General features: G+C 31.8%; 2 protein-coding genes across 3 annotated transcripts; both read right to left on the reverse strand.

Moving 5' to 3' along the window:
* Window positions 1–590: 590 nt before the first annotated feature.
* Window positions 591–6,114, reverse strand: LOC105782287 (hypothetical protein). 2 transcript variants are annotated; one of them, XM_012606936.2, is made up of 5 exons: window positions 5,958–6,114; window positions 3,614–5,175; window positions 2,519–2,764; window positions 1,539–2,250; window positions 591–1,379 (listed from the first exon to the last, which is right to left on the reverse strand). In XM_012606936.2, the coding sequence occupies exons 2-5, from the start codon at window positions 5,115–5,117 to the stop codon at window positions 746–748; spliced, it is 3,096 nt and encodes a 1,031-aa protein (XP_012462390.1). In that variant the 5' UTR covers window positions 5,118–5,175; window positions 5,958–6,114; the 3' UTR covers window positions 591–745. The 2 variants fall into 2 exon arrangements, with proteins under 2 accessions (XP_012462390.1, XP_012462384.1); XM_012606930.2 differs by having other exon boundaries at window positions 5,857–6,082.
* Window positions 6,115–9,287: 3,173 nt separating this feature from the next.
* On the reverse strand, window positions 9,288–10,441 carry LOC105781917 (E3 ubiquitin-protein ligase ATL42). The gene has a single exon (XM_012606441.2). The coding sequence runs from the start codon at window positions 10,398–10,400 to the stop codon at window positions 9,288–9,290; it is 1,113 nt and encodes a 370-aa protein (XP_012461895.1). The 5' UTR covers window positions 10,401–10,441.
* Between the last annotated feature and the right edge of the window lie 4,904 nt (window positions 10,442–15,345).

Consider the following 15,345-nt stretch of genomic DNA (forward strand, 5'->3'; position numbering starts at 1 on the left):
TAAAATAAAGTCATTTTGTTGAAATAAAATCAAAAGAAACCAAAATCAATATTTAAAAAATCTAGAATTGAAGCAAACTAAATTATTATAAATGGCTTGAAAAATTCGAAAAAACTTATTAAATCGAAGCAAATTCACTCTTATAGGAGGGAGAAGGTCTGTTATTGACTTCTTACGAGATGATATTATAAAAAAAATCGCATTACATGGGCAACAGAAGTGATAGATACATTTAATGCAACTTGATTGGTTGTTAGGCTCATATGACTAAAGTAATGGGCTTGTCGTTGTCGAGTAAATCTTTCTTGGTAAGTAGATTTATTCATGAGTCAAATTTGGACAAAGATTTTATGTCTTGGGCACACCCAACTTGGCCGGGCTTAAATTCATTTTTAATAATAATAATCTATTTTTAGATTTAAGTTTAATTATAAAACACATGAATATTAATATAAAATGTATTTTTAATATTTTTATTAATTTTTGAATAATGAATATTAATTTTTATTAATATTTTAAATATTTTTATTTAGATTTGTTCAGTATTTTAATGTTGCAAAAATAAACTGGAAAAAGATAAACTGCTGATATCCTACAAAATCAGAAGTTGTTTAATCAAATAAAGAATCAAATTTATTTTTCTCTAAGTTCAAAATTAGTTCTCAATCACCTCCATTACTCAAAAATATTTCCCATTCATATCATTGGAAGTTCATTCTTACGCTTACATTTCCCCCCCCTGGTCTCATGCTTCTGTTCCGGTTTTAGTATCTTCAACCGTCTCTCCGAGAGTAAACCGAACGAACCTTCGGACTTTTATGTTCTCTCCGATTGCAGCAACGGTTTGCTTTACCAAGTCTTTAATCAACACGCTGTCGTCCTTGATGTATGGTTGTTCCAAAAGGGCAAGCTCTCCAAGCCGCTTTGATACCCTCCCTTCGACGATTTTCTCTCTAATGTTCTCCGGTTTTGATGCGAGGTCTTCTCTTTGCATCTCGAGCTCTTTTTCTTTGCTTACCGTACTCACTGGGATGTCTTCGATGGATACGAACTGCACCTGTGGACAGGCCACGACTTGCATTGCTAGATCATCGACCAACTCTTTGAATTTTTCGCTTCTACCAACAAAGTCAGTCTCGCAATTGACTTCAATTAGTACACCGATCCGAGAGTCGTGAATGTAGGAACCAATTCTGCCTTCAGCAGCAAGGCGGCTGGATTTCTTGTCCGCAGTTGAAAGGCCTTTCATTCTAAGGTATTCCTGAGCTTTCTCAAGGTCACCCCTGGTTTCGGACAGAGCTTTCTTGCAGTCCATCATCCCAGCACCTGTTTCTTCACGTAGTTGTTTAACAAGTGCGGCCGAGACTGCTACTGCAGGTCTGTAGAAGACAAATGAGTTCTTCATTTCAGCATTGTCCAACTAAAATAAATGGTTTATCATTCTCAAGCCTATAAACTACGAAGTGCCGTGTTTAGTTCATAAAAACGTGACCATAATGAGTTTGTATTATTACGAAACATGGGAAATATTTACTTACTTCTGATCAGTTTCCTTGGCTTCCAAGGAAGCCGGTTGTTCTTTTCTGACAGTAGAAACTGGCTTTGCTGCAGTTTGGGCAGCCACTTCGGCAGCAAAATCCTGGCTTTTCTTCTCAAGTCCCTCTCCGAGATTGAACCTCACAAATCTTTTCACTTTTATATTTTCTCCAATGGTAGCAATAGTCTGCTTCACCCAATCTTTCACTACTAACTTATCGTTCTTAATGTAGGGCTGCTCGAGTAAAGCCAATTCTTCAAGCCTCTTCCTTATTCGTCCTTTAACAATCTTAGATCTAATCTGTTCCGGTTTCGATAAGAGATCTTCCTTTTGCATCTCTATTTCTCTTTCCTTATTTACAATCTCCTCGGGAACATCTTCAGGAACAAGATATTGTACTTGAGAACTGGCAGCAACCTGCATGGCTAGATCATCGACAAGCTCCTTAAAGATGTCACCTCGGGAGACAAAATCCGTCTCACAGTTAACCTCTACTAGGACACCGATTCTACTATCGTGAATGTAAGAACCTATTCTTCCTTCAGCTGTGACTCGACTGGCTTTTTTATCTGCACCTGCCAAGCCTTTCTTGCGAAGAAACTCTTGCGCTTTAACAATATCTCCTCCGGTCTCCAAGAGTGCTTTCTTACAATCCATCATTCCTGCTCCTGTTTCTTCACGGAGATGCTTTACAAGAGCTGGTGATACGGTTGCTGCATAAATAGAACACAAAATTTTAAATATCATGAAAAAGGAATATAAAATACGAGTTTTAGGGGTTCAAATATAAAAAAGAGAGCATAATTTCAACGCATATCAAGATGGAGTCTATGTTACTCAGATTTGGATATTTTCTTTTATGTTTTTTCATGTATTCAGAGGTTCATATCCTCGTACTTCATTTAGATATGCATCAGACATGGGTACTTCATTTAGCTTTTAATAGGTAGAAACAACTGCCAAAATGGATGAAGTATAAACCTGTAATCACATTTTCCTTCGGGGTAGAGCCATTTGAATTGGTAACCTCGTCATTCTTTTGAGGTGGAGGTTCTACCTCTTCAACTTCCAAGGCAGACAGAGTTTCTGGTGATTCCATCGGCACTTCATCCTCAGTATTCTCAACTTTGTTCTCAGCTTCTTCAATCGCTTCACTTACAGAAGACTTAATCTGATCATCAGCTAATTCTTGAGATGGATCAGAGCTTACATTGTCTTCCGCAGTATCTGAGCAAAAACCGGCAATAAGAATTACAAAGTTCTAAGACAGATCCAGGTCTGAATAGTAATGGGGATATGACCCTCTGATGGATCTTACATTGTACACACCAGTAATGCCTTTGTTTATTATATGCATGCATGTATGCAGGCATGTAAATATCTATGTATTTGGATAATAGTAATGCCTTTGTTTATTATATGCATATGAATTATGATATGCAGATTCACATATATTCAGTTTCCAAATCATCATTTTGGTGCAGAGTTATGATCATATGGTATGTATGTATATATGTATTTGGATAATAGTAATGCCTTTGTTTATTAATGCAGAAATCACGGATATTCAGTTTCCAATAATCATTTTGGTGTAGAGTTACGAACATATAATATTTAAGTATGCATTATGCATCTATGTATTTGGATGATAATAATGCCTTTGTTTATAACATGCATAATATAAACAGAATCACAGATATTCAGTTTCCAATCATCATTTTGCTGCAGAGTCATTAACATAAAGAATGTATGTATGTAATATGCTTGCACGCACTCACGTTTCTATGTATCAATGTATTTGGATAATAGTAATGCCTTTGCTTATTGTATGCATATTATATGCAGAACCACAGACATTTAGTTTCCAATCATCATATGGGTGCAGAGTCATGAACATATTGCATGTATGCAGGCATGTATGTATGTATCTATGTATTTAGATAATATTAATGCCTTTGTTTATTATATGCAGAATCACAGATATTCAGTTTCTGTCATCATTTTGGTGCAGTGTTACGAACATGCTGAATGAAATTCTCCAAATATAGGTTTGCTAGCAGTGTCGTGGATATCTACCTTCAACATCTTTCAAATCAGGAACATCGGGTTGTACATACGTGCTGCCAACACTGCCATTTTCCTTGGGAATAGCTCCAACTTCATCATCTTGAACTGATGTGGCAGACTGGATTTTATCCTCCGTCATGGGTGTTTCTACTTTTACTTCATCCTTTGCATCGGAATCTTCACCAACAACTGAACTTTCTGAAGTTGTAACTTGATCGACTATTTCTCCGGATGATCCCAAAGTTTCATCGCTTTCCACCACATCTACTAGTGGAACTTCTGCGCTACTTTCAGGAGATGAAACTTCAAAACTCTCCTCTGTTTCCTTATCCGTGGTTTCCTCCTTGTTTGCGATATTGGCAACAGTATCCGTTTCCTTTTCAACCAGTTCACCTGCTGCGGTAGCGTCAGACACCGTTTGAACCTCAATTTTCTCCGGCTTTTCTCTCTGATCCAAAAACGCAGCAATCTCCTTGTTATTATGGAAAGCTAGCATGAAGGGATTCGTTGCAGTGTACACCACACCTTGGCTGAGCTGCGAGTCCAAGTTGTCATTGTCCTCTTCTTTCTTCATCGTCAAGGTTACTTGTCCTCGTGTGATGCGCAACACACGTACTTTGACTTCTTGGCCAACCTGCAATGATGGCCCTCCCATCATGCTCATAAGTCCATCATCAGATTCTTCCGATGTAGGCAAGAATCCTTCTTCCCCCTCGGGAAGTGATATGAAAGCACCTGACCGAGTTAAATTCTTAACCGTTCCATCTAGGTCTTGTCCCTTGACAAATTTTGAGCTTTTCATCGGCTCCTTTTTCTGGCCAGGCCTTGAAGCATTCTTCCTAGCTGGCCTGGCCCTGTCAGTCCCGGAAGGACTGTCTTTTTGTGGTTGCCGTTTACTAGCATCATCATTTTCACGCATTGAAAGCGATATCCTCCCACTCTCGGTGTTTACTTCAACTAACCTCACCTTTACCTCTTGTCCAACTGAAACAACACTCGCAACATCCTTAACAAAGCTATCACTTAGCCTAGAAACATGCACCAGTCCATCCGTGAAAGCCCCGAAATCAACAAAAGCACCAAATGGTTGGATTGATCTTACTTTCCCGGTAAACATTGCACCAGGAATAAGCTCCTCGTCCTTAACAGGCGGCATCTCACTTTTCCTTACAGATCTCGTTCGTTTGGACTGTGTTGGTGCATCATTTGAATCTGATTTTTCACTTGTTTCAACTGCATCTACGGGAGAATCAGATTGCTCCACTGCTACATCAGTCCCAGTTGCAGATATACAGGTTCCTGGTTTTCCATTCAAAGCATACCCTGTTCTGTATTGTGGAAATGATGTAACGCGGGTTGACAAAGGTAGGATAAATCTATGTGAGGGTAGAGCATATCTTGTGTGTCTCCTTGAGGAACTGCATCTCGTTAAACTAGTGTTCTTCCTTACCGAACAGGCAGCACCGAGAATAAGCGTAGTATTGCTAGTAGAACACGGGATCACAGGAGTCATAGTGGCGAAAATCGAAGTACAATCTGCACTAAAATAAGTGCTTCATCTGTATCTTCACCTGCAAGAACATGAACAATGCACTCAAAACACATAAATTTCCAAAGTTTTCAATACGGCACACAATATACGAGCACCAACATACCGGAACCAATACAGTTAATATCTTCGATTAATACCCCAGAAAACAGAAAATTACAATCACAGGCATAAATATGGTGATTAAATTTGTTATGCAAATCAAAATTTCATGTTCAACTCAAGGTATAGTAGGTTGCAAGTGTATAACAGTTTGGACTTTAGAACCACAACACATAGATAGCATCTTTCATCTAGTTATTCTAGCCTGCATTACTCGAGCTCGAAACCTTGGACTGTTCTACCCTCGTATCATATCCAAATATGAGTCGGACATGAGTAGCGGATAAGGGTGCTTCAACTAAAGTGCATAATGAACCAATGTAACACTTAAAAGGTGAAAATTAACCAAATGGTGCTTAACATAAAAGGGTTCTTATCAAAATCCATCTCAAGGTAGCTGCATGAACCAATTGAGTTAAACTTTGAGTTCGATAATCGGGTTTTTTTCATCACATTGTTCACTGCTACAGTAGTAGGATTTTCACTTAAAAGAACACCAAGACCCAACATTTCACTTCCAATTCAATAAACAAGAACAACAAATTCATTACCAAAAATACAATAAAAAAATTCATGGTTTCAGTCAAAGAGAAGCAACAACCTGAGAAAATATGAACAACCGAACATTAGAAATTCGATGAAGAACATATAGAAACTTCAAAAATCAATGAGCCATTGTCATATTACAAGCAAAAACTGTACCTTTTTTAAAAAAAAAAGAGATAAAGCTTTCTGGGGAAAATTTTCAGAAGTGAACTAAATGAAAATGAGTACAAGAGAAAAGCCTATTGCTTGCTATTCATCAGAAATGGAAGAGAGGGAAATGAAAGGTTGGGCTTTAGCCTTTAAATCCTTATCTATTTTTTCCATTAATGGATAGGAAAAAGAAAAACAGAACAACAATATGATTATGGGCTCGGCTTGGCTCGGCTCTTGCGCAAGTTTGTTTCTCAGCCTTTAGTTTTTGGTCGGCTAAAAAAATTATTTTAGGGTTAAAATAACATTTAGTCCTTGAACTTGGTAATTTTTCAATTTAATCCCTGAGCTTTTTTTCACATTAGTTCTAATAGTTGAAAATTTTTATCAGTTTTGGTTCATAAGATGACATGATGGTGTGATGAAAGTTTAAATAATGATGTGGTACAACTTCAGAGTATCACATCATCACAAGGACAACAACTGTTGCTACGTTTTAAGACTAAATGTTGCCTAATCCTCTTATTTTATGTAAAATTTTAAGTCTAATGTATATAACTGTACTATTATTTAAATGGTTGATTGAGTTGGTATTACCCATCAACTGGTAGGAGCCTCTGCCCTCTTAAAATAGAAAAATTTTCATTTAGACCCTTTTTATAATTTATAAAATTTTAAATTAATAATGGTAAGATTGCATTTTGGCCCCTAAAATGATAAAATTTTGATTTAATCATTTAAAATTATAAAATATAGATTATTAAAATAATAAAATTACATTTTATTATCTTAAATTATATAATTTAATTTAGTCCTCCAAAAATATTTTCAACTACGTGCTTACCATCAACTCAATTGAAAGATCACAAATAATTCATTTATATTATTATTTTAATGATCAAGTTAATTAATATAACTCATTAAATGAATTATAATTCAATTGTGAAATTACTAAAATTTAAATCCACTCCTTTTAATGTATGAATTGATTCACTTATCCGTCTAATTAATTTTTTATTTTTAAATAAAGGAAAAAGAAAAAAAGTCATTGACGTTGCAGTGATTCCAAAAGTCAATGAAAACTGTAAAATCAAACCATTCAATCAAAAAATAATATTATGACAAAATTATTGAGAGGCCTTTCTATAATATCACCACTCCTTTCCGTCACCGGAAACTGTCTTTTTTGTCCCATTTCCGGCAGCATTCTGAGGATGTTCAATGGCACTTGGTTTGGTTTTGATAACGTGACGTGTCATTTTTCGTTGGTAACTATTTCCGGATAAACTTGGAAGAAAATTATAATTAAAACAAAAAAAAATTACGGGTAAACTATAAAAAATAGTCACTTTTATTTGCTTCACATTATATTTTAGTTATTTATGTCTATGTTTTAGCCACTTACATTATCATCTTGTTACAAAGTGGTCACTCTATCGTTAAGTTTTGTTACCTCCCTGACGACGGTCCTACGTTATTTTCAGTTTAGCAACTGGACATTTAAGTTGACATTTAAAAACCCATTTAGACTGCCGCTAAGGAGGTAACAGAGTTTAACAATAAAGTAGAGGTGTTCATGGGCGGGCGGGTTTGGTCGAACACAGAAAAAGTTTCGACTGGGTCCTAGGCGGGCGGCTTGCCAGAAATATGGGCCTAGAATTTTGCCAGCCCGCCCGAAAAAAATTCATAAGCCGGACTCGGCCCGTTTTTTAAATAAATACCAAAAATTTATTTTAAAAATTAAAATAAAAATTAAAAAAAGTATTTTAAAAATATTTTAAAATTAAAAAAAGTATTTTAAAAAAATTTAAAAAAATTTTAAAATTAAAAAAATTTAAAAAAAGTATTTTAAAATTAAAAAAATAAAAATATTTATTATTCGGGCCGGGCCCAGGTCAAAAAAGTAGTGCCCGAGGCCCGGCCCGTTTTTTAATCGGGCCTCGTTTTTTGCCCAAGCCCATATTTCGGGCCTATATTTTTACCCAAACCCTCTCATATTTCGGGCGGGCCGTCGGGCTGCCCGGCCCATGAACACCTCTACAATAAAGTGACCATTTTGTAACAAAATTATAACGTTAGTGACTAAAGCATAACATCTTAAATATAAGTAACTAAAATATAATTAGAGATAAATAAAAGTGAATATTTTTATATTTTACCCAAAATTTAATTATCAAGATAAAAAAAGCACAAGTATAATTTAAAAGTTAAATAGTGAATTAATAATAATAATAATAATAATAATAATAATAATATAATTGTTTATGTTTCTAAAGAAATAAAAACATAAAACCAGTTCTTTGTCTCCTTTAAACTTTGGGTCTGTGATGTTAAACAAAGAAAATGTCCCCTGCCAGTGACTGTCTGTATCTGTAACGTTTCTCTCTTTTCTTTTCCTTTTTTATTGTCCGAGTGTGTGGCAGTTGCGAATGATCAAAATCTAATTCAATTCCAAATAATAAATTAAACATAAATTTTTAAATTAAATAATTCAATTTATTTAATTTATTAAATCAACTTAAATAATTATAATTTTTGGGTTTGAGATAAATCTCGGATTGAATTGATGCAAAAATTTAGTCTTGTGTTCTAGGACTCTGTTCAGTTTGAAAAATGGACATAAATTTTTGCTCAAGCCCGATCCAGATAAAAATGTTCAACCTAAAATCGACCTAGCTTGTCAGTATTAATCTTTTTATATAAAAATAAAAATTAAAAATATAATACATCAAATACATTAAAAGCATTAAAATAAATGTTTCCCAATAAATTAAAAATATATTTAAAAAATTTATACTTAAATAACACTAAGATAGTTGCAACTTAATAAGCAAATGCCTTTAAAATAGTAACAAAATTTACAATAAAACAAGAGTTAGTACAATATTCAAACAATAATAATGCAATAGCAAAATGGCAAGAAAACAACAGCAGAAAAATAAAATTTAGGCACATTCGAGCTAGGTCTATGCCATAAAATCTTATCAAGACTTGACTCGTTTAAAAAATGGGTTTTATTTTTTGTCAAAACCTACTTTTGGAGCCTATATTTTTTTTCAAACCCTTCATTAACCTTCAGACCTAAGCAAATGACTCGGATTATGATCAGGTCTAGTTTGAGAACTTCCAATAATTACATTGAACTTTTTTCAAAAACTCAAATCGAATCTCTATCTTATATTAGTATGCGAATTTTCCTCCGAATTTATTATATATATAATAATATTCTCAAGAATTTGACTGAATTTCAAAAAATAATGAAAAAGAAATTAAGAAAAAAATTTATAACATAAGGTGCACTAATTACCAAGAAAAAGAACCAAAAAGAAAAAAAAATTAAATTGGCTGAATTCGAGATTTTTGAGGCCTTAATTCTCTGTTAGAAAACCATTGAATTGTTCTTCTAGCAATCGACCACCATTGTCGCCTTATTGTTTCCTCGTTCGTATAATTCTCCGATAACGACGAAGACCGCGACGGTGGCGGCGGCTCACATGTTCTGTTCCTCGTAATCACATCTCGAGACCTCGATAAAACAGTAATGTCCGACATTGATCTTCTTTCACCTTCATTAACAATCCTTGATGATGATGTCGAAGCAACAACAGGACCTGAAACTGTATTGGTTTCATTGATCGAACTGATTTTGATCTTTACATCCTCAATAATCTTCATTTTTTTCTCGTTTTCGATCATGTCGTTCGACATATCGTTAATCATTTCGGAGTTCAACAAAACAATGTCTGAAGAACTTAAATTGCTCCACCGGTTCTTGAAAACCACGTTGAGTTTATGAAACACCCTCCGATCATCGCCGTTGTCGGTGGCCATGTCCGCTGTTCTGGTTTCAAATCTTGATGACCTACCGTCTTCTTTGAGCTCCATGTTTGAGTTCGAGCCGTTTCTTAAGAACCGGAAGCTGTTGGAGTACGTTAAGATTGTAGGCTCGTCGGCGTTGATTTTCCGGCGACAAAGCGGGCAGCTCGAGTGTTTTTCAAGCCATTCGTCGATACATTCGACGTGAAATGCGTGTTTGCATTGCGGCAACAATCTTAAAACCTCGGTATCTTCGAATTTCGAGAGGCAAACCGAACATTCGAGTCCTTGTTTCGATCCTTTGATCGATGAGAATTTGAAGAAAGGGAGTGATTCTATGATTTTCTTGTCGATCCCGGAGAACCCAGATTTTGTTCGACGGAGAGTTGTAGGGAGGTTATCACCGCTGTCGACGGTGGTTCCACGGTGGCAGAATTTTGTACAGGCAACTAGGGAGAGAGTTAAAGCGAACGTGGCACAGAGAATGCCGATGACAATGGCGAGGCTTGGCCGGAAATTAGAGACAGCATCATCGGAACTTGCATCACCGTGGCTGTTGGAGATAGATTCTACATCGCCGACTAAAAGAACGGAAAGAAGAAATAATGAACTGGTTAAGTTGAATCGATTCATTGCAAGCTCAAAATTTTTTCAGAAAATTTATTGCTTCGCTACTGCCGTTTTCAGCTGCAAATTTTTGTATTCATTTCGGATTGATTACATTTTATAGCACACAGGTGGGATAAAGGTGGTATAATTTTAAATCTCGTACCTTTTATTTTAAGAAAATTAAAAGTTAATCCCTTTATATTAATTTATCATTATTTTTTATTCAAAATTCTATTAAACCTGTCATCGAAATTAGAATATCAAATCCATAAGTAAATAATTAACAAAATTATCAGTTCAACTATTTTTAAGTGTATAAAAGAATTAATGGTTCAATTTGATATATTTTATCAATAATTATTCATAAAGTAAAGAGAGAATTTCATAATTAAACCTTTAAAATAAGCTTAACATTAGTATACATATTGAGAAAAAGTAATTACACTATCAGCATACTCAGGAGGGTCCTCCTAAAATAAAGATTTTTCTATTTAGGTCTTTTAAATTTTTAAAATTTTAAATTAATAAAAATAAAATTATACTCGGTCTCCTAAAATAATAAAAATTTAATTTAATCTTTTTAAAATTATAAATATATAAGTTATTCAAATAATAAAATTACATTTTATTATCGTAAAAATTAAAATTTAATTTCGAACATTTAAAAGGATTTCTATCTTCGCTCCGAACACCGTACTAAGAAAACATAAAAACATAAGCATATAAAACTTTTAATAAAATAAATTATAAACTTATCAAAAGATATATATATACATATATATATATAGCAAAATAATTTAAATACAATTATTATAGGAAAAATATACCATTATATAAATTATCTTTGAGGTGGCTGTTATATATAAAATATATTCCAAATCGGCAACGCAGCTTCTTCTTTTTAATTAAAAAATTGGGAAGTGATAACATGGTGGAGAAGCTTTTCAATAATACGATGAACAAAATAAATACAAAATTTGGTCACTAACCACATTTCTCCATTTTCTCCTATAATTTTTGTTTGTATCTTACAATTATAATTATAATTATGATCAATTATTACATTCACATATATATATATATAACACTATAAGGATAATGTCAAAATTTTTATGCTGGGTCAAGATAAAATTTAAAAAATTTAAGGGCAAAGCTAAAAAAATGGTGTTAAAATGGGTTATATTGAATAATTAAAATTTGGAGGGTCGAAAATGAAAGTTTCTCAATTTTCTAGAGTTTAGAAAAATGGATTAAAAGTGAAATTATATATTGAATAATTAGTTGAACTATTAATAATAATAATAATAACTGGGATATATCTAAACAACTAAACTCTCGTTCATATAAAAAAGGATTAGGTTTTGATCTAACTTTTATTTGAATTGGCTTGTTTAGCCTAGTAATTAAAAATCATTTAAATTTTTTATATAAAATTATAAATATTAATATGAAATATTAGGCTAAAAAGACAAGGAAAAAAAACCCACTCTATCTTGATCTTAATTCTTGTACAAGTCCAACAACATGTATATTTTTATTTTATTTTAATGTAAATATAATCTCACGTTTTATAAAATTGTGAAAATCGAAAAAATTTAAATTTGAATTAATCAAATCAAGTTATTCGAGTCAACTCGAATAAATAATTTGAGTTTCGAGTTCAAATCGAATTGAATTCTACAATTCAAATAACTCGAATAATTCGAATAACAGATTGATGTAAATACCTTCTTGGTCCCTGTCAAATTTAAAAATAAGCAAACTAGTTTCTCTCTCAACAAAATTATAAAAAAATTAAAATAAATTTCAAAAGTTCAGAATAATTTTCAAAAGCAAAATATTTATAAAAATTTCCAAATTTATATTTTTAAAATTCTAAAAATATAAAAAGTTAAAAATTAAAATTTTTCTTGGATAATAATTTTGAGATATAAATAAGTTAATCAATGATTCAAGTTTATCATATTAAACTGTTGTTATTATTATTTTGCTTTGAAACTTTTTTTAAATATATATGGTTTCAAATTTGTATGCTTTAACATGGAATTAGCTATAATATAACAAGATTTTAATTTGACACGTTTAATTTAATTCGAACAATTTCACTCGATTTGACTTGACTGGACCCGAATTTTATTTCACTCAATTCGATTTTTTTAAAATTGAGTTAGTATGATAAAATAGGACTCACAGACTCAATTAACTTAAAATCTTTTCACTCGATAGAACGCTCACGTCTAGAGGTAGATTCCAATGGTTAAAAAAGGATATTAAATGCTTCCAAAGATAACAAGAAAGGCACTGGATTTGACTCATAATATTATAAATATTAAATATAAAACATCTATACCATTTGAATTATGAAATAACATAATTAAATTACGATATAATACGAAATTTTAAATTATCAAAATTTAAGTGTAATATACCATTAATTAAAACGATAAAATACGCGAAGTTAATAGAAAAACACGAATTATTGATTTTGTTAATAAATAAATAAAAAATCAAAGTCAAAAAGAGAAAACGTTGAAAGTCACTGGACATATTCTTCAAGTCTTCATTAAACAAGACAGGTTATACCATTCGTACATGTTTACTAGAATGAAGGCAAATGATCTTTACTATATTGCTGTTTGAATTTCTTAAATAAACACTAACTTTTATTAATCTATTAAAATAGTCACTTTTAGTTGTCTCGGGTTACATTTTAGTCATTTATGTTTGAAATGTTATGTTTTAGTCACTGAGCGTTAATTGTCGTTACGTGGCATGTTAAATCATCATTTCAAATGAAAATTTTAGATAAAATTATACAATTGGTCCCTATATTTTTTTCATTTTGAGCAATTTAATTTTTTTTCTTTTACGTTAAAAGAGATGGAGAATGGAGTAAAATAGAGGAAAAGGCAGAAGAGAATGAAAAATAAAGAAAATAAAGGAAAGTTAAAAGAATATAAAAGAAAAAATTTAAATTGCTCAAAAAAAAGTGGGGATCAATTGTATAATTTAACCTAAAATTTTTGTTTGAAATGATGGTTTAACGTGCCACGTCAGCTTATTGTTACATTGTTAACCGCAATTAATGGCTCAGTGACTAAAATGTAACCTGAGGGAAATAAAAGTGACTATTTTGATAATTTACCCAAAAATTCGTATATATAGACTTTTGACCTTTTAAGATATTTCTATTAATCATTAGAACAACTGTTATATAGACTTGTTCAAAAGAAATAAGTTCTATTATATATGAGAGAGAGATTGAATAAAAATATTAGTTTGAAGAAAAATGAATTTTAGTGAAAGGGTTTTGTTTTAAATTTATAATATGCTGGATTTTATTTTATTTTATTTTATTTTATTTTATTTTATTTTATGTATTATGTAATTTATATTATATGAAATATAATTATATTATAATGTAATGTAAATATTAAAAATATATTATTTATATTTAGAATTTTAGTAAAAAAATATGTAATGATAGTAAAATAAATGTATAAATATATAATTATTAAATATTAAATAAAATATATATGCCTAGACTTAAATGAAGTTGAACTAGTTATTTTAAAATATGGGTAAGTTGAACCCTATGTAATAGTCTGATAGTTAAGGGTGTTTAATTATTGCTTTAAGTGTGACCTGGGTTCGAGTTGTACTAGTCGCGTTTGTTGTTCGGGATTTGCCCTATTATTATAGTTCACCAAAAATATATATATGGGTAAGTTAATTTTTTTTATCAAAATTAAGAAAGTTAATATTTTATTAGTGATTATATAGATTTAACTAATATGCAATGTGATATATGATTTTTATTTATCTATACAAAAAAATACATCAATTGATAAATATAATTATTCGTATGGCAATAGCAATATCGGTAATTTAAGTAAATCAAATCAAAGCATAATATATATATATATATATATAATTATACAAAATTAAAATATAAAAATTAAATCCATAATTTATGCAGGGACTAATAGCGAAATATAACCTATTTCAAATAACACTTGGTAACACGGTAGTTGAAATAAATCTTATCAAGGGAGAAGTTGACGAAGAGAATCTTTGTTTTGTGTTGTAGAAGTAAAGGTTGGTATCCAAAGCAAAAATTAAGGGATTAATTTTGAAATGAATTTTAAGCTTTAAATTTAAGGTAAGTGGATGGTTGTTCATTCTATATTGGGAAACTAATATTATCTGTGAGGAATAACACAAACACCCAAAAGACCCGGCAGTCTTATCTGAAGGTAGAACATGGGCAATGGCGACAAAACCCAGAATCAGCAGACTATAACACAAGCATTACAGGTAATAACTAAATTTTGGTCTTCATTTTATGTTTTTATATAAAGGAGCAATTAAACATAGTTATGGTTATGGAGGCTGTCATGTTCATGTTTACTTTAGTAATGACGTAAGAAAACGAAGCTTCTTAAAGAAAAGAAAGAGGAAGTTTCAAGAAATCTACCCCTTTATCGGGAACTTTCTGTTTATGGTTTTACTTAAAATAGAAACTGAGAATTTTGAAAAATTCGACAAAATTTCAAGTTAGAGCCATTTTTGAGTTTTGAATACTTCATGTTTGGATAGTTTTTTTTTTTTTTGAGGTTGGTTTATATATATATTGATAACACAAAAGGAGGGCACCAAAACAAAAGTGCCTAGCTATGTAATGTAGTTGAAGGCTGGGAACCATGAGCGTCGCGACCAAGCTTCTGTAGAACTTCCGGTACAGAGACCTCGAACAAGTATAAACTAGGCCTGTTAGCCTGTTACCCAACGCAAATTTTGCAATTATATTTTTTTTCTTGAAATCGAGTCGATTTTATATTTCTTTTGGGGTTAATTGCTCCAAATTCTAAATTATTGTCGAAAATTTAAATTTATATTTGGTTTTTAAAATTTTATAATTGTATCTTCAACACATCAATAGATTCTATCATAGTTTTTTGTCAAAAAA

Source organism: Gossypium raimondii, chromosome 13, assembly GCF_025698545.1.
Source record: "Gossypium raimondii isolate GPD5lz chromosome 13, ASM2569854v1, whole genome shotgun sequence".
NCBI classification, from domain to species: Eukaryota; Viridiplantae; Streptophyta; class Magnoliopsida; order Malvales; family Malvaceae; genus Gossypium; species Gossypium raimondii.